Source organism: Bipolaris victoriae (genome assembly GCF_000527765.1).
Source record: "Bipolaris victoriae FI3 unplaced genomic scaffold scaffold_41, whole genome shotgun sequence".
Classification (NCBI taxonomy): Eukaryota; Fungi; Ascomycota; class Dothideomycetes; order Pleosporales; family Pleosporaceae; genus Bipolaris; species Bipolaris victoriae.
The window spans coordinates 211,958-232,779 of record NW_014575351.1 but is presented as its reverse complement, the minus strand read 5'-3'; the positions used below and the strand labels follow the sequence as shown (position 1 = coordinate 232,779).

The following is a 20,822-nucleotide window of genomic DNA, read 5'->3' as shown; positions in this document are numbered from 1 at the left end:
TTTGTCCACATGATCAAGCCTTGTTCCTCCTCCCCACCATCCCTTTAACTCTCTCAACCCCCTTTCCCAACCCCCCAAACACAGTTGCAAACCCAAAGCTCCAACCCTTAATCCTAACACTCCACACAAAAAAATACACCAACGCCCAATTACTCACGCAAAATGCAGCGAAAATGCCAAAATCCCTCCATTTATCGCCTGCCGATATATTCAGCGACGCAAGATAATCGTCGCCTACACTGTAGGCACAGTACTGGCATTCCGCCGTTGCATTGGGATTAACCAGGTATCCCGGGGCCGTTTCCAAGAAGCGCCTCGCATAGTCCTGGCAGGAGATAGCGTTTGGCGTATCGAACACGGCCGTTTCCTTGTCCGCACACTGGACGGGAACACCCGTCATAGTCGCAGCCAGGACACCTGCAATCCAGTACGTAGCGGGGTTAACATAGTACATCCAGTAGCGCCAGAAGACAGGGATAGCGGCAAACGGGCGTACGACGCCGTTGAAGAGGCCGAACATGACGAAGAAAAAGGGAAGGACGTTGGAGATTACAGTAAAGGAAGGGGCGAAGGCGCAGATCCATTGGCCCCAGGAAGATATGAAGAGGAAGAAGAGGAGGGTCATGAGGAAGACGTAGCCGGCGGTTGCGGCGTCGGATGGGAGTCCAGTGGGGAAGTACCAGAGGAGAAAATATACAACGCTTGATACCACCGCCGCGGGTATCTCTGCTACGACTTGCGCGGTCGCGAATGCGGTCCAGCCGTATATTCTAGAGGGTAGTTCGCGGGCGGTCCAGAGAGCCATGTTTGAGTAGAATTTGGGGACTACGCCGTTGACGATTGTGGGGGGCAGGAGCACGATAAGGAAGATTGTGAAGAGCCGGTTTTGCAGGTCGGTGGTGCTGGTGCTGAGGCGGTAGAAGGTGAAGCCGTTGAAGATGCCGAGGATCACAGAGACGAAGAGTTTGGAGTAGAGGTATGAGGGGGAGCGGTAGTATTGGGTTAGAGTGCGCAGAGTGAGGAGGCGGGTTTGCGTCCATGTTGAGGCTGCGAATTCAGAGTCTCCTTGTTTGTCTTCGATGGGTGATGGGACGAGTTTGCTGCGGGATGACTTGATGTTCTCGATTTCTTGGAGGAGTTGAGCGTTGTTGGGCGACTTGAGCCATTCGTCGTTCCAGTCTATCTTGGTGCCGTCGGCGCGCTTGATGGGTTTGGCGGCGGTTTCGAGGATGAATTCTGCGACGTTCTTGCTGGGAGGGCAGTGGACGCCACGGGTGCCAAAGTAGTCGATTACGTCTTTGCCGTTTTCGCCAACGGGGCCGAAGTAGAAGGTGTTGCCGCCTGGGTTGAGGGCGAGGATCATGTCGAATTGCTGGATTAGGACGCTGCTGGGTTGGTGGATAGTGCAGACAATGGCCTGGCCAGCCTGTGCAAGCTTCTTCAGAAATTGTACGATGGAATATGCAGAGTTGCTGTCGAGACCACTTGTGGGCTCGTCGAGGAAAAGCAAGAGTGAGGGCTTTGCGGCGAGCTCAACACCAATAGTTAGACGCTTTTTCTGCTCGACGCCCAGGCTTTCGATTAGTGCATCTTGGATATCCTCAAGTTCAAGGAGTTCAATAATCTTATCGACATAGTCCAGCTTCTCTTTCCGAGGTGTCTTCCTGTCCTGTCGCAAGAGGGCAGAGAACTCAAGGGCCTCGCGAATCGTGGCTGTGCCGTCGTGAAGATCCATTTGCTCACAAAAACCAGTGCCGCGTTGGAATGATTTTCCCAGATCCCGGCCATCGACAAGAAACTCTCCAGAAACTACTCCAGTTGTCTGTCGCTGCGAAAGGGTGTTGAGCAGAGTAGACTTGCCTGCACCAGAGGCACCCACAAGCGCAATCATGACACCGGGTTTCGCGTATCCGTTGACCTTGTTGAGAAGTTTTCGCTCACCACCCTGGTATGGAACGGTGTATTCGACATCTTTCCAGGTAAAGACACTTTCGCTGCTTGAGATAGACTCAAGTGCCTCTTCCTCGTGGGCAGTAGCGTCGGAGCTCGACACCGACTCACCAGACACCACCTTCTCTTCATCCGCAGGGCCATCTTCCTTGACAACCTTCTTTGCACGCTTAGTCTTTGCGAAGATCAGTGCACCCCCGCCAGACTTTGCAAAGGAAATCGTCTCAGTGGCAATCACTGTCACCGAGATATACAGCACAGCAAAGGCTACCACGACACCAAAATTACGCCAAAGATTTGCCCGCGAGTAGTTGAACGACGCCTCGAGGTAGTCTGCACCAGATACTGATCTCGAGTTCGGCGTTGCACCCGTCAAGCTGCATCCTTGGAAAGCAGGGTCAACACCAGGACCCTGCGGTACCAGCTGGCTGGGAGCGCACTCCATCGTCCGGTCGGAGAATTCGTTAGTGAGAACAGCTTCAAAGGAGTATCCAACCGGGTTGACCCAGTACAACCACCCAAACCAAATGTACTTGCCCAGCAGCTGCGTCTTGGGAATAGCATAGCCAGTGTAGATGATGAGGAGATTGAGTGCGAGACCAGCAAATCTCACTGCATCATCGATAGTCGGTGATAGAGCAGCAAACATGCGGTACAGTGCAGTGACACAAAACGTAGTGGTGTAAATGAAGAGAAAGTAGATAAAGAACTTGGACACATCGGTATCGAGACCATTCATGAAATACATGATAATCGAGAACGGAATGACCTGTGCCAGCAACAGGGGAAAATCCTGTACGACGCGAGCAATGACCACGGCACTGGGACGGTAAAAAGCGTAATCCTCGTGTCGTTTGACAACGTCGCGTCCGGATACTGCCTTCATGAGTTCAGACAGCTGGAGCCAGCCAAGGAAGAGAATGGAGAAAAAGCCAGAACCGCCACGGGTAAAGGCACCAGAAGTATCCATAGCTTGGCCATAGAACAGCGATCCGACGATGAAACTGTTGGAGATGATGATGAAGAACTTGGTGTAGAGCGTCGTCTTATCTCCCCAGGTTAACCAGAATTCTCTCTGGGTACAAGCGATGACCTGGCGGAAGAAGGAGACCGTGAAAGGCGATTTCTTGCGTACAGTCTTGCTCTTGCTCTCGCGGACGGCTCCCTCGAACTCTTTGGCATCCATATATCCGCTTCTCTCCAGCTCTTCCTCGTACTCTTGTATCTTCCTGAGTACGCTCTTGTACGCCTCACTCTCGCGATACGCCTTTTCGAGCTCCTCTGGTGTCTTTGGTGCCTTGTCCTCGAAGCCAGGACGGAACTGACGCTCGGTAGGGTCGGTGACTGCTGTCAGGAAATCGGCCGTGGTTTGGCGCTCCGGGCACTTGAAGCCGAGGTCGATGAAGTACTGCTTTGCAGCACGTGCTGGGCCCTGGTAGATGCATCTACCAGCGTCAATGACCATGACTTTGTCCATTAACTCGTAGATGCCTTCGCCTGCTTGGTATAGGGTGACTAGCGTTGTGCGATTACTCATGTCGGTCATGATACGCAACGACTTAGCGTAGTCAAGAGCAGTACTTGCATCGAGACCCCTAGTACTATTATCCCAACAGTTGATCGTGCTCTTGGTGGCAAGAGTCTCGGCAATAGAGACACGCTTCCGCTCACCTCCACTGACTCCTCGAACGTACTCGTCTCCCACCTTTGTGTACTTTGTGTGGGATATACCAAAAACTTTGAGAAGCGCCTCAAGTATGATCGGAATCTCGTGCTTCTCATGCTTCTTGGTCTTGTTGGTGAGTGCAAACTTGAGTGTCTGCCACACGTTCAGGTCAGCCATGTGAGAGTCGTCTTCTGGGTTGTAGTTGACTTCGCCCCTGAATTGCTTCCTCTGCTTGTCGGCGGGTATACCCCCATATGACACCTCACCTTCAACAGCAGCATAGCTCTCCCGGTTGTTGGCAATGACCTTGAGAAAAGTTGAACAGCCAGATCCAGGTCGTCCTAGGACTAGCATCATCTCTCCATCCTTGACAACGCCGGAGAAGTCATGAATCAAAGTCCGCATATTCTTGTTTTTTCCAAACCTAAGTGTTGGAAATAGGTTTGTTATTATGCGGTAAAGGTCCGGGCCAAACGTTCCTAGGATAGCATCGGGCAAGGTTCTTGCAAAAGAGGCGGTAGATCCTATGCCCTTGACTGTGAGGTTCTTGTAGACGACGCCAACCTTCTTGGCTGATTGGCCATTCTTGCGCTTCTCAAAGTGACCTTCGCGCATGAATTGGCCAAGTTCAAAGTCTTCTTCCTTTTCGCTGGCGAGGGCGCCTCCAATGTCACCAGGCTTGTCATCTTCCACGTCGCCTGTGTCTTCCTCGGCGCGTGAAACCGACCCTCGACGTTGGGTTTGTCGAGTACTGATCCTACTAACAGTCCGGGACAAAGCATCTGATCGACGTGATTGGGCTCCGCGTGATCGTGACCTGGAAAGTGAGGCAAGTTCTCCTCGGAGCACCTCGAGATCTTCTGCTGCAGTCTTTGAGTCGAGCTTTCCAGCGTCGCGTTCGCCCCATGTTCCCGCCCGTTCAAGACGCTCACTATCGGGACTCTCGTCGCCTTGGCTACCGGGAGTTACTGCTTCTTCTCTCCCACTGCGAAGATAATTGTCGTCATGCCATGGGTTACGACGATTATCTCGTTCCGAAGGCGGAATGGAAGATCCCCACATCTTCAAGCTTATAATGAGAGGAATTGGGTATCAAACCGCTTGCTCGAATGAAGGTGAAAAAAAAAGAGGTGCAACGATGTCGTCAAAGTGACTGATTGGAGGCGTGGTCATAAGTAGACTTGTAGATGAGTGCTGACAAAACGGTGTACACTGCAGGAGCAATGTTGACCAAAGAAGATATGTGCCCAGCCTGGGCATCTCTGACCAAAATTTCCGCATTAGACAGCAAGAGGCAACGGAGATAAGCAAGCCATGTCGTCATACGCAGATTGGCTCAATGATTAACGTGCCTTGCCGAGGAGCTAAATTGCGAGGTGCACCCACTCTTCTCACCGACCTCGCACGCAATCCAAACGTTGGAGGTCCAACTTTTTCTTGCATTACTAATTCACTTCACCGCTGTAGGCAAAAAAGGATACTGAATATTCCCCACCAAGGAAGGTGTCCCTGCATATTTGGAGTAGACGCGAGTCACTCCCCACCCGTATAATGTGGGCCGACTGGTAAAACTGACAAATATGCCTGACCTGGCATGACGGCTGTATGTTCGAAATGTGGGATTTACGGTACCCCTCCATGTAGTCCCGAGCCGATGTTTCTAGAGTACTCTGCAGTATGTACACACATACATGGCCTTGCATGCATCCTCGCATGGAACGACCCATCCGCGGACTAAGCCTAGGATGTCGATCTTGCCAAGACTAGTAACAGCGTTGTCTTAAGTCCGACACCCGTAGGTGTACGGATATCAGCGTGCTGCTCGGTTGTATCTCCGTATCGCCTATAAGTAAATATGCATGCCTATCAACTTGGCATTCTGCTCTGAAAAGTGTCCGCTGCAAAGTAGTCAAGCACAAGTGTATTGCCGCGGCAACTCACAAAGACTCGCATCATGTGATTTGTAATCAATCATGCAATAGAGATAATATTCTACCTTAAGGGGTATTCGCATCTGAATGTAATCATCGGGGTGTACGTGTTGGATTCGATCATCATCCTCCTAATCGAAATTCTGTTCAGTTTACGGCTTCTTCTCGATGAGCTGAGGGATATCCTCAGGCTTGTTCTTGCCCTCGAGAATGTTGTAGACTGCGGTGAACAGGGGAAAGTCGTCCTCCATGCCCTGGGCCTTCAAGAATTCATTAACCTCGTAGGCAGTGCTGGTACCCTGTAGCTTCTGCCCATTAAGCTCCGTCTGCTCAATCTCGTCAATGGGCTTGCCGCGCTGGACAGCCATTTTTGCGCAACGAAAGTTTCGCCCACCCATGCACGATGTCACAACATCAGCAACACCGCAGCTTTCCTCTGTGAATGTGCTGGTGCGTGCGCTCTCTCCGAAAAAGGCCTTGCCGAACCTGACCATCTCCAGGATGCCAACACGCATGACAGCAGCTTTGGCGTTGTCACCCCATCCCAGACCGTCCACAAAGCCCGCTGCAAGAGCGATGATGTTCTTCAGAGCGCCACCGAGAGACACACCCGCAACATCGTTGACAATGTGTACATGGAAATAAGGACGATGGAAGAGCTTGCGGACGTTTTCGTGCGACAGAGGCGGGTACTCGTTGGGAAGAGCAGTCAGATGGGCAGAGCGCTTGCTGGGCTTTGACTTGCTAGGGTCAATCAGGTCGACGTGAGCAGTCAGGTCAACCTGAGAAGCATTGGGTGAGCCACTTGGGGTGGGATGGCGCGAGTCTAGCGGCGGCGGGTCGTATGCCACCGTAGTCTCAGAGTACTTCTCCTGAGCAATTTCAGAGGCAATGTTCGCACCCGACAAAGCACCGCAGTAGATGTTGAGCGTCATACCGATAGTCTCCGACATCAAGCGAATGCCTTTCTCGCTAACATCTACACCCTTTGTGCAGCAGATGGCTCGCGCATATGGGAGAATCTTTCCGACCAGTTGCTGGCATGAACGTGCGATGAATTGATGGGGTAGCACAAAAATGAGTATCGTCGAGTCCTTGCACGAGGCGGGGAGATCGGGGTTGGCAATGACGTTGGGTGGGAGCGTGATGTTTGGGAGGTACTTGACGTTCTCATGGACCCTGTTGATGAGCTGGGAAAGCTTCTCAGGCTGATCTGAGCCGTTGTAGTGACGCGAATCCTTTGGGATTGTGTACTCTTCCTCAAACACCCACATCTGCACTGTTTCTTCAAACAGTGAGGGATTCTCCTTGACGTTCTCGGCGACTAATTTAGCCATGGTGGTACCCCTATACCATCAGTCAGTCAATGCCCCCCGCTATCGAGTCATCTTGCATAGCTTCAAAGCACAGCTAAGCACTTCCACATGCTAAGTACGTACCAGTTGCCGGAACCGACCACCGTGACTTTGTGCTTGCGACCAACACCGAGGGATGCCATTTTTGTGTATTCGCGTCTCACTTGGTGCAGAAGGTGTTTGTGTAAGACGCTATCTGGTACGACTGTGCGTTTATATGGGATTTGCAGACAACGAGGAGTGACGTGGAGAGGCAAGCGCGAGGCAAGCGATAATGGCTTCCCAAATTTGCAAAGGGCCACTTTTGCGGGTTCCTATGATGTCTTTGCACAGTCAGTATGAAAAAGAAGACAAATTTTCAGCCGCACAGCAGCTTAAATATCACAAGAGCATACGAGCTGGGGCGATAACAGGCAGACTGACCTCGGCAGCTTGTGATGCGGCGTTGCCGAAAGCTTCAATTGCTATGACCCAAGTCCCCCAGGCTGGCGGTCAGGGCGTTTTTGGCAGTGGAACTGGACTTGGCAACAAGTCGTCGAGCGAGGGTATGAATCTGCTTAAACGGATGCGGATGTTGACGGGCTAGAGAGAAAAGCGGTAGCTTTGCGTCATGGGATCTGCAGCGTCGGACCTGCGGCGTTTGCTGATCAGCAGAATATGCATGGCCAACGACCAATTGCATGTGAGCAGAGACAGCCAACTAACAACAAAGTCCCGACAACAAGCATCACCAGACAGCATACGAGAGCACAGGGCACACAGTGTAAAAGTAGCAGTATTGGTAGTATTGGGTATTACAAGTCGTGTGTTGCTTCATAACATCGCATTAAGTATCCTCCGAGCGACCGCAACCACCATCAGCAGTGATGAACAAGAAAATGCACAAAGATAAACAGCCAAAGCCATAAAACGCCAACGCTAACACGCTGACGAAGATGAACCTTCTTCAGCGAATGTCCCCACATGGTTATGCTGATAGCAGTAACGCAAGGCCATCTCGTCACCGTCCAACAGGGACCGGCCCGCGACCCTTTTAGTGTCCTGTTGTTGATTTACAAGGCCATTCCGAAGAGGGCAAAGAGGCCACCGGCGAGAGCAGTGGTGCCGTACAAGGCAAGGTTGGCAGCAGCGGCAGGGGAAGGGGTGCTGGAGGCAGCGCCGCCGGAGGGAGAAGATCCAGTCGAGGCGGGTGAGCCGCTGCTGGTGGCAGAAGGGCTCGACGAGGCGGACGAGGAACCGGAACCAGAGCCAGAGTTACCGGCTTCGGTGGCCTGCTCGATGGTCTTGTTGCCGCACAGGCTGTTGCGAGCCTGTTCGCACTCGAATTGAGCAGTCGCGTCAGTGCCAGAGGCAGAGATACAGTTGCTGTACCAGACAAGGCACATCTGGCCGGGGACAGTCTGCTGGTACTGGTCCATGACACTGCTGACATCGGTACCGTTGCGGCACTTGCAAGAGAACTCGAGAGTGGACTGCACGCGTGTTAGCATTTGGTAGGCGCATGGCGGGACACGCGACATACAGAATCGCACTGGTTGCCGTTGCTGGCAAGCGAGCCGCGACCGCCGCAAAGCTCAACACAGGTGTTTTGGTTGGCCTGGCACCATGACTGCCTGTCGTCCTGGTCGACCGAGTTGGCGGGAACGGTGCAGCACTGGATGGGGGTGTTGAAGGTGCTGTTTTGCGCGGACACGAGGCCGGCAAGAGCCGAGGCGGCGGCGATGAAGGTGGAAGAGCGCATCTTTGTGGATGGGAGCAAGAATATCAATGCCTGAGATTGAGCGGCGTCAGCGGATAGCCGGCAGAGGGATAGGAGTGAATCGGGTAGGATGGGGCAGCAATGTACAGCAGCAATTGCGCGTGGAATGCGTGCGGGTGGTATTACTGGAGGCTGGTGGCGACAGGGAGGAGACTTACAGCGGGATGTATGATGCTGATTTGGTGGAGCGGATAACAGAGGCGGGTGTTGTTGCTGGGGGGAGCAGGAATATATGCTCCAACGCACGGGCTGGAGGAAGACGGCTAGTCGGCCGTGCTTGCCTACTACAAGCTAGGGCCATTGTTTTCAAGATACGCTCAGACGCGGCGGAAAGTCGACCTGGGCATCTTTCGCCAGTTGCCCTTTTGCGCGCCAGGAAATTGCTCATTTAGTGTACACACATGGGGGGAGAAGGGGAATTGGGGCCCTTGCCGGCTGCCCTCGCCCTCGCCCTCGACGCTCCGCTGCTGTCCGTTGTCAGTACTTATTAGCCATCGTCGTGAGGCAGACGGCGGTTTTGCGCGTCCGACACGGTGACGACGTGTGTACTACACGGCGGCGTTGGTTTCAGGTGTCGCCAGTCGCCAAACCCGCCACGCTTCGGATATGCGCCTGCAGGTTGGACCAAGGCGACCCCGCCCAACCGTCGGCGTCTGCCACTGTCAAGTAACTTAGTGACGCTCCCAAGGCCCCAAGGAGCATCTATCTGACGGTGCCATGCCGCGCCGGCCCAAGTGCGTTGCGCTGCGCTGCGCTGCTTGGTTGGGGACGGAGAATCAATGGCTCGCTGCATGCCTGCACAGTGGCCGTGCTCTGCATCCGCTGTGCAAACCCCATCTATTACTGACACATCCGAGCTCCACGCCTGCACCACACCACTCCACTCCACACCACACCAGCACCGCTCTGCAAAAAAATTAAAAAGAAACCGGGACGCCTGCCACGTCGAGTCAGGCCAGATGATGCGCCGTTTCACCTTTTGGCGGCCGAGAAGGGCAGCAGAGACGGGCAGACCAAACACCAAGCCACAGGCACGATGCATGGCTGCGGGAGCCTGCCCGTAACGCTGCTGTTACTTGCCTAGCTGGGTGGACCGACGTCGCTTGAACCAGTTGCCGCCAACCACCAGCCTTAGCATGAATAGCGTATTGCCCGGCCTTGCTGGGTCGCTTGCATATCCTCCCTCGGCCCGCGCAGAAGAAGGATGCACTACGCATCCCACCCGCCCAATCACGCGCCCCGCCCCAGATTGCCCATCAAGGACGCATGCTGTTTTGTTATTGTTATTGTTGCTGTTGTCGAGCCATGGCCATGTCGCTGCTCCTACACCGACTGAGGGTTCATCTCCACACACACTGCGGATCCTCGCTGCCAAGCACGGCACCCAGCACAACGAATGCCACTCGTCCAGATAAGGAACTGCATGTACCTCCATACACATTCCTGCACATCCAAGTTGTAGCACACGCAACCCCGAGGCGGTGACTGTGGGGTGTGGCAGTGACAGTGCGCGTCCACATGCAGCCATTGGATGCGGCTGTACTTATAGCATTACCCCAGAACCGCAGTAGTCTTTGGTGACGCATGCATTCCTCGCCAGCCGGTTACGTGGCTGGATCGTGGCGCTACGGCACTCCATCTCCCCTCACCTCTGCCGATGCCCCAGCCACCCAGTATTCCATATCTCTGCCAGCAATCACTTCACACTTGTCGTGTGAGATAAGCCCATGTGGAGTGATGGCACGGGTGGGGCTCTGTGCTCCACGCAGCGGAATCCCTACGAGCCCGACAGCAGTCAAAGCAACCATCCCTTCTTTCGGCTGTAGTAGTACTTCTAGGGTGCAAGAAAAACAACCAATGGAAAAAATCAGCACACGCACACGGCCACCGCTGACAGCTTGTCGAACATATGGCCCGTGCATACACAATCATCACCATGCGGCGTTGCAGTCCCTCACACAGTGCACGGCTGTTTGTTTTTGTAGCCAACAATCCGTTCCCTAGGATTCGAATTGTACCCTTTCACTGCACCCCGCTATATCTGGGGCTCGTGTTATGCCAAGTTCTCATAAGGGCTTTCCCCATAAGCACCGGCTGCAGAATCGCTCCTGCCTCTCCGGCCGAGATGATGTCACGACTCAAACTTGGTCTGTTGTTCACCCTCAAACTGGTGCAAGTTTACACACATTTCCCATGCACTCTCAGGTAGGCGCATCGATACTGCAACCATCTACAATACCCTCTTCGCCTATTGGCGGCCCTTTTTACAATGCAAACCAATTACTTTGTCTGCACCCTGGGCCAGGCGGCTGCCCTAAACACCAGTCCGAAGTCGTACCGAAATATTGGCGAATACATCCGTCAGCAGTCCCAGAACCACCCCTTACTCCCTGCCGTTGGCTTCCCCATTCCCGAACTAGATCAGCAAGTGTGGAGTTACAAGGTTCTTACATTTGCACATGTTGAGCATGGTGTTGGTGTCTTCGCTTCACGCCTTGCAATCGCTCTTGGCCCCTCACGAGAACCACAGACTGTTGCTCTACTGTGCCATAGCTCTCCTGAATTCCTCTTCACTTGGTTAGGCCTGATTAAGCTGGGTCATGCCGTCTTACTCGTAGCCCCCCAATGTCAGCCGGCTGCAATATTGCATCTTTGTACCTCGTGTCAGGTGTCAGTTCTCCTTTACGACGAGGCCCATGCTGAGCGAGCGGATCAGTCGGAGGAACTAGCAAAAGAGCAGGGACTGTCTGCTTTGAAAACAAAACTGCTACCAATAGATGCTTCGGAAGACATCTGGCAGGTTATTCAGGAACAATTCGAGGATAGCATTGAACCACTGCACGTCGATCAGGGAGCAGTTGCATATCTGCACCACACTTCTGGAACCTCGTCTGGCCTCCCAAAGCCCATCCCTCAATCACATCGCGCAGCCATTGGCGTGCTTCCGCATCTTCCCAAGATACCGGCTGTAGCTTCGTTTACTACGACGCCACTCTACCATGGAGGAATCGCAGATTTGTTTAGATGCTGGACCAGTAATGCCTTGATTTGGCTTTTCCCAGGCAAAGATGTGCCCATTACAGCTCGCAACATTTGTAGTTGTCTGCATGTGGCCAAGGTGTATGCAAATACAGAAGGGCTTCCCAAGGTGAAATACTTCTCATCGGTTCCCTATGTGCTCCAGATGATGGAAGCTGATGAGCAAGGACTGGAGCTGCTCCAAGAAATGGACATTGTAGGCGTTGGGGGCGCAGCCTTGCCAACTGAAGTTGGTGATCGTCTGGTCAGGAAAAAAGTCAATCTCATTTCACGGTTTGGAAGTGCAGAATGCGGCTTTATCCTGTCGTCGTATCGTGAATCCTTTGTAGACCAAGATTGGCAGTATTTGAGAAATTACAACCCACCAAAACTGGTAGAGTTTGAAGAGCGTCAGGACGGCCTGGCTGAGCTTGTCATTAAACCTGGGTGGCCGCACATGGTATTGCTCACAACTTTACGTACGTTGTGTAGCTAGCTGCTAATATCTATACAGGCAAAGCAGAATCGACCTGACGGATCATTCGCCACTGCCGACTTGTTTGCGCCGCACCCTACAATCAAGGACGCTTGGTTGTATCATTCACGAGCGGATTCCCAACTTACTCTCATCACAGGAAAGAAGTTCGATCCGGCTCCACTTGAGGATGCTCTCGCAACTTCCCCTGACCTAGATGATGTCCTCATCTTTGGCAACAGCCGACCATTTCCAGGTGCACTGCTCTTGCGGTCCAAACAAGCCCGTGAAATAACAGACAATGAATTGCTCAACTCCATAAGGGAGCAAGTCGCAAGATTGAACAGCGAAAGCCAAGATCATGCCCGAATACCGTTCGACATGTTGATTCCTATCCCCTATCAAGACAAGCCACTCGAGAAAAGTAGCAAGGGCACTATAATTCGAAGGGCTGCTGAGGAACGGTTCCAAGATGTCATCAATCAGGCATATATTGCGCAGGATTCCGACTCTTCCCCCCAGGTGACCGATGAAGATCTTCCTCGACACTTGACGAGTCTGATTCAGAGCCTGACGGGACAATCTGGACAGCTCACTGAGGATATGGACCTGTTCTCTTATGGTGTTGATTCCATTGCGTGTATGCAATTAAGAACGCGTTTAAGACGATTGATCCCGAATATCAAGGGACAGCTACCAATGAGCGTGGTAGAAGATTGCGGTTCGATTCGGCGACTGACAGACTATGTGTTGCGAAAGAGACATGGGGGAAAAGAGATGGGAGAGGAAGACGAAGAAAAACTAATGCTGGACATGGTAGAGCGATATGGCTTGTTTGAAAGGCCGGCCTCCGATGTGTCTGCCAATGGACTGCCTGAGAAGAGTCAAGGCGGTGATATTGTGGTGCTGACTGGGGCCACTGGGGCGCTGGGTGCGCATATTTTAAGTTTACTGCAGAAAACACCCACGGTCACAGCAGTATACTGTCTTGTCCGAGGAGCAGACGAGACAGCAGCGAGAGAACGTGTGAACAAAGCGCTGCAGCAGCGCAGTCTGATTGACTTAGGTCCTGCTGATGCCCCGAATACCAAGATCAAAGTAGTGCCAGCACAGCTAGGCGAAGAGAATCTGGGACTAGACGATGAGACATACGACCATCTCGCGAAGAAAGCAACTTTGATTGTTCACGTTGCATGGACAGTCAACTTCCGTCTCAAACTGCGGAGCTTTGAGAAAGACAACATTGCTGGGGTACGAAACCTCCTCAACCTTGCCTTGAAAGCTGGGCGCCCGCAGCCTCCTTGCTTCTTGTACTGTTCCTCTACTGCGGCAGTTATGAATAGCTCTCTGGATGACACAGGCAAACTGCCCGAAACGCTTAGCTCCAGGCCCTCTTCGGCATCCTCCCTGGGCTATTCTCGTTCCAAATGGGTGGCGGAGCACATTTGTCTCCGAGCACACGAGCAAACGGGGCTCCAGGGTCGTATCGCAGTTGTGCGTGTTGGTCAGCTGACTGGTGACTCAACTACAGGGGTGTGGAACACAAAGGAGGCTTGGCCTATGATGCTGAGCACGGCGAGGTTGATTAACTGCCTTCCCGACTTGGGGGATGAGCCTTTGGACTGGCTGCCTGTGGATGTTGCTGCAAGAGCCTTTTTGGAAACGCGTGACACGCTGGACGGAAGTGAGTCAATGCCAGTCTACCATGTGTTGAACCCACACCAAAAACCGACGTGGCACCAGATGTTGGAGTGGCTGCAGAAGTGGGAAAACTTTGACATTGTCACGTCAAAGGAATGGGTTGAGCGACTAGAAGAGTCTGGGGGATCGGAGCATTCTGCCTTGAAGCTCTTGGGCCTGTGGAAGGCGTCATATGGTGGTGAAGCCGCCGAAGCAGGGACACGACCGCAGTTTTCTATGACGACTACAAGCAAGAAGGTGCCGACGTTGAGGGATATCAAGCCGCTGGACGAAGAATATCTAGGGAAGATGTGGTACTGGGTCCAGCAAAACGTGCACTGATACGTACGTATACTTGGATAAGGCAGATAGAGTTGCCAAGGGGGGGGGATAGTAGTAGTATGTCGTGGTTAAGCCTTATCTCCATCTCTTGGCGTTAACAAGGGACCCTGGCTGCCCGCAGACGTGGTTAAGATCCGACTCCGAGGTGGATGATGTAGAGCCAAATTCAACTTGTGACTCTTATTCAATCAATGCTTGCATGTCCAAGTGTCATTGGCATGCGTCTGGGTTCCAAGTTTTTTTTTTCATGCATCATGTCACGTATTCCATCGGCTCACCGTGATTGCAAACGGCAGAGTGCGTTTAGGGTACCGTGTAAAAGTAGTATGAATCGTGAGTACTAGATGAGATGAGATGCACAGGTAGCAATGTACACGAATGTGTAACGTAGCACAAAATGCAACGATGCCTTTCTGATAAGGGAAAAGCTGAGGTCGTTTCTTAAATTGCTCACCGCCCGGTATCCAGTTTAGTTTTTCTGTGTATTGTTTTTTTTAAAGCACCCGCAACCTTGGGTCAATGGTTAATGTAAGACGGTTATGTGAACGGGGACGGGCTATGGAAACGATCGGTGGACGGTGAACAAAATGATGAGAAAATGAGTCAGGGGTGGGGGGCCCTGTACGCAATTCCCTTCCGTCTCGTTCTCGTCGCATAAACGGATGGCGGAGGCGGAGCGCAATTCCACCCCGACCTCCGACGTTCCTCTCTTTTGCCAAGCCCAGCCCAGCTCAGCTCTCTCTTTTTCGTTTCCAACCAAACGGGCAGCAGGAAAAGCCCTAGGTAGTGAGATTATGGGGCGTAAAAAAACACACACGGACGATTGCCATTCATCGGTTGTGGACTAGCCTGAAGTTGGCTTTCCTGTCGTATGTTAGGCATCCATTTTTTTTTCTGCGCGTGCAGGGCCGTTGGGTTGGTGGTGCACGGCATGGCGGAACCTGCGTTGTGTCACCCAGACAAATGGGCATGGTCCCTTTTTGCATGTGCAACGCGAAGGAGTGCGAAGAAGGGGGGTGGGGCTAGTCGGTGCTGAGCAGTTGGGTTTGTTGTTGTGAGAAGGTTAGAGAATGATGTCAGCATACTACTAACTTAGTAGTAGTAGTCCCCAAGGGTAAGGAATAAGGAAAGAAAAGCTTGGAACGTTCAGCATGCTTGACTGGTAAGCGTCGAACGGCTTGCGGGGTGCGCGCGCTCCGGGCCCACGATCCTAACGAAACGCTTTAACGAGAATGGGGAGATAGACATTGCCGCACGATCGATGCGCCAACGAGAGAGAGCCTGTTTTGCTCTTGATTCGCTTTCTCTTACTCACACACAGTAGGCTTTTGGCTTGCGGGTAGCCGAGCAAATAGCCCCCCCCCCTTCTTGGCGATGGATTCAGAGTGCAATCTGCAAGGCCATCAGCGTCAGCCATGCAGCCGCGGAACGACAATTGCGCCATGTGGCTTGCAATCAGGCAGCAAAACTACGGCTATGATGGCGCGCCGGACGAATTTCGCCGCAATGTAGCCGAAGGCGTTTGCTGAGGGCCTCTAGACAGCTTCTAAACTCCGTCGACTAGGCCCCTTCTAGGCCTTTCGCGAACGAGGTCCGCACGACTTCTAGGCGGTACGACAATGGAACGCGTCCCGGAGCTCCTTGCCATTTAGGAAACCCACTTCTGAAGGAGAGTGTATTCATGACTCCTTTTTTCTGCCTTTAGCCCCGTAGCGGGTCGGTGGTATAATTAGAGGCGCGCGTCTCTCCTTCCATCCTTTGTCCTGCTCTTGCCTTGGTACACTACGCCCTGTTTGTTTGCCACCTCTTTTTTGCATGCATAGTCAGATTAACTTGCGCAAACAAACTAATAAAAGTGTACGATAACCTCTCTCTGCTTCTTGTTCTCAGATGAGCAACACAAACGACAAGCTCCGTCCATCCAGTATGGCGGACTCTGAAAAGACGGCAACGCCTAGCGTTCAGAACACTACCGACAAGGAGAACAAGGGTGCTGTCGAAACTGTTCTTCCTGCTTCAACAGCGGCTGTTGACGCCGCAGCCCCCATCACCGGCACTGGAGAGAAGAGTTCGCGGCCGAGCTCGGTAGCCAGCCCAGCACCAGAAAACAACGACGAGGACGACTTTGAATACCCGACCAAATGGAAGCTGGCCGCCATCACCGTGGCATTGTGTTTGAGCGTCTTCTGCATGGCCCTGGTAAGTCTAGTGCAATGCCCGTTAGCTCCCTTGGTTCCACAACTTTGGTACCACAACGGTGATCGACGCCACCTTACTTACGCATATGAAATCGGCTGCCGATCCATCTCGTCAGCATTAGCTAACACGCACACGTGCAGGACAACACCATCATCGCAACAGCCATCCCTCGCATTACGGACCAGTTCAAGGCTCTGAATGATGTTGGCTGGTATGGATCGTCGTACCTCCTTACCACGTGCGCGACGCAGCTCATGTACGGTAAATTCTATACATACTACTCGATCAAGTGGATCTACTTGACTGCCCTGGCCATCTTCGAGTTCGGCTCGCTCATCTGTGCTGTTGCGCCAAACTCGACGGCGCTCATCATTGGACGTGCCATTGCTGGTGTTGGTGCTGCTGGTATCTTTTCTGGAGCCATTCTGATCGTCTCGGTGACGGTACCGCTGCGCCAGCGTCCTACGTACATGGGCGTTATTGGAGGCATGTACGGAATCGCAAGTGTAGCTGGACCCCTCATGGGCGGTGCCTTTACTGACCACGTCAACTGGAGAATGTGCTTTTACATCAACCTTCCCTTTGGTGCCATCACGGCGGCTTTCATCATTCCCTTTCTCCATGTTACCCGCCGTGGCGGAAAGGTCCAGGCTACATGGCGTGAGCAGATTCAGAAGTTCGATCTTCCCGGAACGGCTTGCTTCTTGCCTGCCATTATTTGTTTGTTGCTCGCTCTCCAGTGGGGTGGCAGCAAGTATCAGTGGAAGGACGGCCGCATCATTGCGCTCCTGGTCCTCTTTGTCCTTCTCACATGCGGATTCCTTGCTATCCAGTGGTGGAAGCAGGAAGATGCCACGGTTCCTCCTCGCGTCTTCCTGAACCGCAACGTTTGGGGATCTGCACTGTTCGGTGCTATGCTGGGTGCTAGCTTCTTCGTCATGGTCTACTACCTGCCCATCTGGTTCCAGGCCATCAAGGGAGCTTCGGCAACAAAGTCTGGAATCATGAACCTCCCTGCCATCCTCGGTCTCGTCATCATCTCGATGCTTGCTGGTGGCGCCGTCACTGCGATTGGTTACTACACGCCGTTCATGCTCCTCTCGTCGGTCCTCATGTCCATCGGCGCTGGTCTGCTCGCAACAATGGAAGTCGACAGTGGTTCCCCGGAATGGATTGGCTACCAGTTCATCTTCGGTGCTGGTGTCGGTTTCGGTATGCAACAGATCCTGGTTGCTGTTCAGACAGCGCTTCCCGCAGAGGATGTTCCCATTGGCACGGCTACCATGATGTTTTTCCAGACTCTTGGTGGCGCTCTTTTCATCTCTGTTGGCCAAAACGTCTTCACCAACCAGCTCATCAAGAACCTGGCCAGCATTGTGCCTGATCTCGATGCCGGTATCGTACTCCGCACCGGTGCAACTGAGCTCAAGCACGCTATTGATCCTGATTTCCTCTCTGGCGTGCTTTCAGCATACAACACGACGCTTACCCAGACCTTCTACGTGTCGGTTGCCTGTGGAGCAGTCTCGATTTTTGGTGCTGCGTTTGTCGAGTGGAAGTCGATGAAGGGCAAGGAGATTGTCATGCATGCTGCCTAAGCGATCCACGCTACAGGAGAAGAACGATCTCTAAAGACTTATGGCCTGGTGAATGAGTGACTCTTGCTGGCGTCGCTCGTTGTAACGATACCCCCCCTTTTTTTTTCTGCCTCGTCAAAACATGAGCATTTAGTAGCGAGCATGGCGTCGGCGTTGGTTTTTGCTATTAGGGAGGATTTCTTCTTCTTGGTAGATTGCAGTAGATGCACTATGATTAGTGGAACGTGGTGGATTATGACTCTTCACTCTTAATTTTACAAGAAAAAAGGAATGAAATAATTTTAATGCTACATTTTGCAAAGTACCATCGATTGGCTCTAATACTACGACCGGATATCCGCGTGGTCCGGCGGAAGCAGAGACGAGCCGGTATCCGAGAACAGAATGTGACGTCAGCGTAGTCCCTCGAGTGCGGGTGCGGGTGCAGGTGGCAGAGAGTGTGGCTTTTGCCCTCCCGCATGTCACATGGAGGTAGTTTTCCCTTGTTGGGTGGAGCCAAGAAGAGGGGACTAGACAGCAGTAGACCGTAGTAAACGACGTTGCATACTAGACGGGCAAATGGGACCTCGATCCCCTCCCAACTCGACGTAGGATTGGCTTGCCCTGCTTGGCCGTTCTAACCGTTGGCTGTTTAGCCCCGAGGCTTAGCAGAGCTTGTTTTTTGGTAGGGCCGGAGCGATCAACACTCGCCCGCCCGCTCGCTGCGCCTGCCTTGGATTGCGCGTTCTCCAGTCTTACTGTGTACCTTACCCGGGTTTGCGCGGTATCCCTCCCCTTCTTCTACACACAACATGCCGTAGCCGCACTCAATGACACTGCGACTACCGGAATCAGCACCTAATTTTTAGCCCCTCCCCTTTGCGCTCCCCTCAGCCCCGTTGCGCCGAAACGCGCCCACCGTCCACCAAGCCCGCTCGCTCTCGTCGACTTTGCGCCTAGACGCGCCGTCGCGTGTCGCAAGCATGCCCGAAGAGAGGGATTCGGCGCCACCGGGCGTCCAGAATGGACAGGCACACCCAGCCGTGGAAAAGGACGAGTCTACAAACGGCGCCAATGTCGAGTACCCAAAGCCCCAGAAGTCGGATACGGCCGCCAGCAAGAAAAAGGGACCCGAGGGAGGCTTCGACGACACGCCGGTACCGCGCGCACCGCCTGGATACACGGTCAAGTTTACGCTGCACCGTGCCAACAACCTCCCTCTAGCCGACATCAATACCCTTTCGGCCGATCCCTTCGTCGTCGCCCAGCTCATCACCAGCCTGCCGACACGACACAAGGAGGACCCGCCCCTGACGATGCGCACCCATACAGTGCGCCAGAGCACCGATCCAGAATGGAACTATGAGTGGATAGTCGCAAACGTACCGGCGTCGGGCTTCAACTTCAAGTGCCGCATCTACGACGAGGACCCCGCAGACCACGACGATCGCCTCGGTAACGTCCATGTCGTCGTTCCTTCGATAAGCGAGAACTGGCCGGGCATACACGACCAGACATATACCATCAGGAAGCGCATGATTAGCAAGAGGGCGTATGCGCTGCGCGCCGTCGCGGTTTGCTTCGGAAAGGTGCACCATATGAGCGGAACACTCAACGTCAGCGTAGAGGTACTGGGCAGAACACAAGACGAGAACGGAGGACGCACATATACAGTAGGACCGCAGTTCTGGATACGGCATTACTCGCCGCTACTCGGACGTCTGCTGGGCCAGAAAGAACCCAATGACGATGGCGAAGTGTCACGACGAACCGGCAAGCAAAAACCGCAAAAGTACAATTTCCAGTCGAACCAGATGCAGTTGCGGGGCCCCGTGCCTGAAGCAATGTATCACCGCTTTGTTGAGTTTAAGCCGTTCGTCAAGAGCATGTTTACAGCAAAGGGGGCTCGGGGCTATATCCTCTCCAAAGCCCTACACCACCAACACGCCCGCGTCTACAACTTTGATCACGCAACGGAATTTCAAGTAATCCGCGAGCCCTGCAAAGAATTCACGCAAAAATTCCTCGAACTCGTCCATTACGACCAAGGCGGCCGCATCTTCACCTACGTCCTCACCCTCGACGCCCTCTTCCGCTTCACGGAAACCGGCAAAGAATTCGGCATTGACATGCTTAGCAAACACACCATGCACAGCGACGTCGCCCCTTACATTGCCTTTTCCGGCGAATTCTTCATCCGCCGCCTCAAACACAAGGACCGCCGTCCCCCCGACGAAGGCGGAAACAACATCTCGCACCCCCCTCACGACATCGAAGGCGGACCCCCCCACGACGACACACCCAAAAAAGACCCCGCCTACTACGAACTCGTCATCGACAACGACTCGGGCACCTACCGCCCCAACGCCGCCCTCCTCCCCTACCTGAAATCCTTCTTCTCCCAAAACTTCCCCGGCCTCCACATCCGCACCCTCGACTGCCAGGGCGACGCTGAGAAAATGGCCGCCATGAAGGAAGAGCAGCGCGAACGCAAAAAGAGAGAGGGTGACGCCGTTGTGTACACGCAGATTTCAAGGAGTAGCTCTGTGAGTAGTAGTGATGAGGAGGAGCTCGATCGGCTCGAGGCTCAGGGCGAAATGGCGCCCCGTCATTTGAGACATACGATTCAGAGGGAGGCCGGGGCCAGGGTTGATGCGTTGAAGGTTCATGCGAGGGGGAGGCCGGGGACGGGGGATGCGGAAGAGAATGTTAAGGTTGCGGGGGGTGGGTAGGTGGGAATTAAGTGACTGGAGGGGCAATGGGGTAAAAGGGCGGCCGGGAGTATGGGGGGCATCTTGTGGGGGGAACAACTGAGCGAGCATTCTTTTTTTTTATCCCAATTTTTTTTTTCTTACTTACTTTATTCTTCC

General features: G+C 53.3%; 7 protein-coding genes across 7 annotated transcripts; 3 read left to right on the top strand and 4 right to left on the bottom strand.

Moving 5' to 3' along the window:
- Window positions 1–13: 13 nt before the first annotated feature.
- COCVIDRAFT_99008 (hypothetical protein) lies at window positions 14–4,678 on the bottom strand (the record flags this gene model as incomplete). Its single annotated transcript, XM_014701312.1, has 1 exon — window positions 14–4,678. The coding sequence occupies one exon, from the start codon at window positions 4,676–4,678 to the stop codon at window positions 14–16; it is 4,665 nt and encodes a 1,554-aa protein (XP_014556798.1).
- Window positions 4,679–5,699: 1,021 nt separating this feature from the next.
- On the bottom strand, window positions 5,700–7,045 carry COCVIDRAFT_99026 (hypothetical protein; the record flags this gene model as incomplete). Its single annotated transcript, XM_014701311.1, has 2 exons — window positions 5,700–6,894; window positions 6,987–7,045. 2 exons carry the CDS (start codon window positions 7,043–7,045, stop codon window positions 5,700–5,702), a joined length of 1,254 nt encoding a protein of 417 aa, XP_014556797.1.
- Window positions 7,046–7,954: 909 nt separating this feature from the next.
- On the bottom strand, window positions 7,955–8,643 carry COCVIDRAFT_98930 (hypothetical protein; the record flags this gene model as incomplete). Its single annotated transcript, XM_014701310.1, has 2 exons — window positions 7,955–8,374; window positions 8,425–8,643. 2 exons carry the CDS (start codon window positions 8,641–8,643, stop codon window positions 7,955–7,957), a joined length of 639 nt encoding a protein of 212 aa, XP_014556796.1.
- A 505-nt stretch (window positions 8,644–9,148) lies between these two features.
- On the bottom strand, window positions 9,149–9,703 carry COCVIDRAFT_15930 (hypothetical protein; the record flags this gene model as incomplete). Its single annotated transcript, XM_014701231.1, has 1 exon — window positions 9,149–9,703. The coding sequence occupies one exon, from the start codon at window positions 9,701–9,703 to the stop codon at window positions 9,149–9,151; it is 555 nt and encodes a 184-aa protein (XP_014556717.1).
- Window positions 9,704–10,930: 1,227 nt separating this feature from the next.
- On the top strand, window positions 10,931–14,176 carry COCVIDRAFT_15929 (hypothetical protein; the record flags this gene model as incomplete). Its single annotated transcript, XM_014701230.1, has 2 exons — window positions 10,931–12,139; window positions 12,194–14,176. The coding sequence occupies 2 exons, from the start codon at window positions 10,931–10,933 to the stop codon at window positions 14,174–14,176; spliced, it is 3,192 nt and encodes a 1,063-aa protein (XP_014556716.1).
- Window positions 14,177–16,066: 1,890 nt separating this feature from the next.
- Window positions 16,067–17,973, top strand: COCVIDRAFT_98844 (hypothetical protein; the record flags this gene model as incomplete). Its single annotated transcript, XM_014701309.1, has 2 exons — window positions 16,067–16,375; window positions 16,516–17,973. 2 exons carry the CDS (start codon window positions 16,067–16,069, stop codon window positions 17,971–17,973), a joined length of 1,767 nt encoding a protein of 588 aa, XP_014556795.1.
- Window positions 17,974–18,935: 962 nt separating this feature from the next.
- COCVIDRAFT_26570 (hypothetical protein) lies at window positions 18,936–20,684 on the top strand (the record flags this gene model as incomplete). The annotated part of the gene is made up of 1 exon (XM_014701244.1): window positions 18,936–20,684. The coding sequence occupies one exon, from the start codon at window positions 18,936–18,938 to the stop codon at window positions 20,682–20,684; it is 1,749 nt and encodes a 582-aa protein (XP_014556730.1).
- Between the last annotated feature and the right edge of the window lie 138 nt (window positions 20,685–20,822).